We start from the raw sequence: 3,521 nt of genomic DNA on the forward strand, positions 1-3,521 counted from the left end.
CATGTTCTGACAATAACAAAGGTTTACAAAACAGTATATTGCCGTCGATGTTATTACTTTACCCCTCTACAGGTAGATTTCTAATTTGCCCATCTGCAAAATGTTCCTCGTCTCACATTGTCACGTCTTTTTTAAATATATATTAAGGTCTTTGCTTGTCGAACAAAATAGTTGTTGGTGTTCTTTTTTTTTTGTAAAGCCGCAAGCTTTTTCTGGATAGTTATGAAGCCTCGATTCGTGATGAAAGTTATTTGTAGTGTAATACTGATAAATCAATGCCGAGCCTCATGTGACGACATAGCTAACTACAGCACACTCCCGTTTTAACGAACACGGTTATAATGAAATTCCCGTAATAACGAAATCATGATTAAGGTCGTCAAATTATCACCTTTTATCATCTTGATATACTATAGGGCCTACTTTTCGGTTATAACGAAAGAAAAGCGCCGGTCCTGAGGAATTCGTTATAACGGGAGTACAATGTACTTTGTAAGAAATCATCACTGAATCTCAGACAGGTCTGTAATACTCGAATACAAGAGAAACCATAAAACAAAAAGAGCTGAATAACAAACCACTGATAACAATGAAAAAAAAAAACACACACACAGATAAAACAATCGAAGACAAACGCGATTTGTGGCCTGAATATAGTTGTAAACATAATATATAGCAATGTCAGAATGTAAAGCTTGTTTGACAGCTTGTGCCGGTTCCCAAAGACGTGCCAGCCCTGCTTCATGTGGATACTAACTTTCGTATCAGATGTATAATGCTGCTAATTTGAATACCGCCATACCATTTACATGATGTAACAGCAGTTCAGATAAGATCTGATATAACATTGAGACGGGGCCTGACATGGTAGGTGATTAGATTGTCTATTTCAGCCATGACTAAAAAAAAAAAAAAGAAACAAGGAAAAAGACAATGTATTGAAATCGAGAAGAGAGATCTGAACTTTCTTATACGACAGGTGAATAGCATTCTTTCTGATCTCGTGGAAATACTTAGGAAATGACGCGCCCGGGAATGCTACATTGTATGTCACCTTGCGTCACACTTTACAGAGAAGTCGGTGAAGTTCCTCCAGACTGCGTACATTGAGATCGGATCCTTGAAACCATGAATTGTCATCAGGTCCTCTTTTCTCAGGGAACAGGTGTCGCTCTTCTCACCCCAGTTTTTAAACCCGCCATTGTAGACGGGGACCACGCCCACCTTCTTCGCGAGGATCCCCTGGTAGGCATCGTCGATCGGTATGAACGTGGTGTTCAGGGCTTGCTCGTACATCGGCCCCATAGTGTCAGACGACAGAATGTACCCTCCACCCGAGCAATAGGGCGGGAAGTATCTGCCGCTGTAAAACTTTTCAGGAACAAAGTACTTGGAGTCTTTGCGATTGATGCGCACGCTTCGAAAGAGTACGGAGCCAAGGAAAAACTTGGTCATGGCTTTTCCAGAGCTCCTTTCCTTTTTGAGATAGTTGATGATGTTTGGGAAGTTTACGAACATGTCATCGTCACCTTTATAGATGTAGCTGGCATGTCTGCAGTTTTCCGAAACCCACTTAAGCCCGAGGACGACTTTGAGGGTCAGGTTATGGAAGGATTCCCTGAATCCCGCCTGGATGATGTCGCCATATTCATCATCCTCCTTCTGGACCTCTTTCTGGATCTCCTCTGTGTCCTGCTGGGTCAGACCCATCACAAAGAGGGTCTTGATTCGCTCTCCATTCACTTCTTCCTGGCTGCCCCATGTCTCTCGTATGGCCTGACGGGATTCAAAATGGCGGGGGAGCGAGCTGATTAGGTTTAGCACAAATATCGTTTTTGGTCGTCCGAGTTCATCGAAGCAAAATCTAGGATGATCATGGACCATCTTCAGCACTGAGTCTATGTACGGCTTGTTGTTCGCCTTGATAGAAAGAACGAGGTTTAAATCAGGATCGGGACATTCCCTCAGGAATGTCTCATTGTGGAGTTTGTCGAAAGCGTCTCGTATGTTCTCTGGAGTGTTGAATCCTCTCAGTGTCACAAATTTGCTTAGTTCACACGTATCCCCTTCGTAATCGTGGAAACTGAATAGATCATCTTCGATAATACTCCACTTTAATTCATCAGCGACGATCCCAATGTGCACATCTCCAAATGGAACTATCGATCTGTCGAACGATTCTCGGTAGAGCTCGTGAACAGCAGGCATGGACAGGACAAACCCAGCATCTAGCGTGCAAAAAGGAGGGTAGACAGGACGATCAAATACACGTTCCGACACGTAATATTTACTGCTCTCCTCCCTTACGGCTTTTGACGATGTCCTAACTCTACCACGCCACATGCCATGGTTACCTTCCTGGCCACGAATTGCCCTCAGAGACTTAACCAGCTTGTCAAGATTTAAGTACATGTGGTCATCTCCCATGAATATGAACTTAGCGGATGAGCAATGTGACGTGACCCATTTCAGGCTGGTCAGTGTTTTCAGAGACGAGTTCCTGAAATCCTCCACAAAGTTGCCCTGTAAAATGTCGTCATAGCGGTCATTTTCTTCGGCGATAGTCCTCTCAAGCTCGGGGCGATCCCTCGGTCGGCCCATGGTGAACATGGCGAGAACACCCTGCGTCTCCGCATCCGGCGCATTCGCCCATGTTTCGCGAATGGTCATGCGAAAGTTCAGGTTCTCGGGATGGGAGGCAATGAGGAGTAGAAGGAACAGGCTCTCGTCGGAACACTTTGCCGAGTGGTCGTACTGTTGCTTCAGGACTTCCGCGAACAGGTCTGCGTTCATCCCCGCGAAATCATCGCCCTCCTTCTCGTCGTCGCCCTCACCTTCCTTCACACCACCAGCGGCATCGGCCTCGCGCTTCTGCTCAGTATCTGGCTTTCCGTCATCCTTTACCAAATCCGAGTTCTCCGCGACGACAAATTTCCGGCTCTCTTGTAGGATCGACCTTACACCAGGGTTGGCGATTGGATCCGCGCCTTTGGACCCGACAACCTTGTCCCCATGGAGTCGACCCTGACCCATAAGACCCTCTTTTGATGAGTCCAAGTAGGACATCACCACGAAGACTTTGGCCGCGTATATGCACACAAGGAGCAAAATGAGGGTGTGGAGGACATTCCTTTTGAGAATCATGATGGTAGTCACAGTGGTATCAGCTCCGCCTATAGTGATATCAGTTCCGCCAAGTGGTCTCAGTACCTCTGATTTTTGGCACCTGTTGCAATAACTTGGAATGTCCCATCTGAAAAGACAATTGGCAAGAGAGACGTTAATTGTAAGTCACAATTTTCTTTAAAAAGAGTATCACTATCGTCATTGATGAAACGACATCATTAAGTCCTGGTGATTACACATATGGATTGCAAATCGTTTGCACACTATCCGGTCGCAGGGCATAGACATCACAAAGACATGTACTTAAAAAATTCAAGGTAATTGTCATCTTAGGGATGTTGCACGTAGATGGGAGCACATACAAGAAAGAGTACAATAATTTGAAAATAGTAACA

At 45.0% G+C, this 3,521-nt stretch overlaps 1 protein-coding gene across 1 annotated transcript; it reads right to left on the reverse strand.

The window, feature by feature from the left end:
* Nucleotides 1-1,050: 1,050 nt before the first annotated feature.
* LOC139731973 (uncharacterized) lies at nt 1,051-3,144 on the reverse strand. Its single transcript, XM_071642847.1, has one exon. The coding sequence runs from the start codon at nt 3,142-3,144 to the stop codon at nt 1,051-1,053; it is 2,094 nt and encodes a 697-aa protein (XP_071498948.1).
* Between the last annotated feature and the right edge of the window lie 377 nt (nt 3,145-3,521).

Source organism: Diadema antillarum, unplaced genomic scaffold (assembly GCF_040938485.1).
Source record: "Diadema antillarum isolate AM-2024a unplaced genomic scaffold, OU_Dant_1.0 seq00000392_RagTag, whole genome shotgun sequence".
NCBI lineage: Eukaryota > Metazoa > Echinodermata > Echinoidea > Diadematoida > Diadematidae > Diadema > Diadema antillarum.

What these genes read in the sequence shown, in the direction of transcription:
- LOC139731973 (XM_071642847.1), bottom strand. Translation starts at nt 3,144, where the DNA reads ATGATTCTCAAAAGGAATGTCCTCCACACCCTCATTTTGCTCCTTGTG.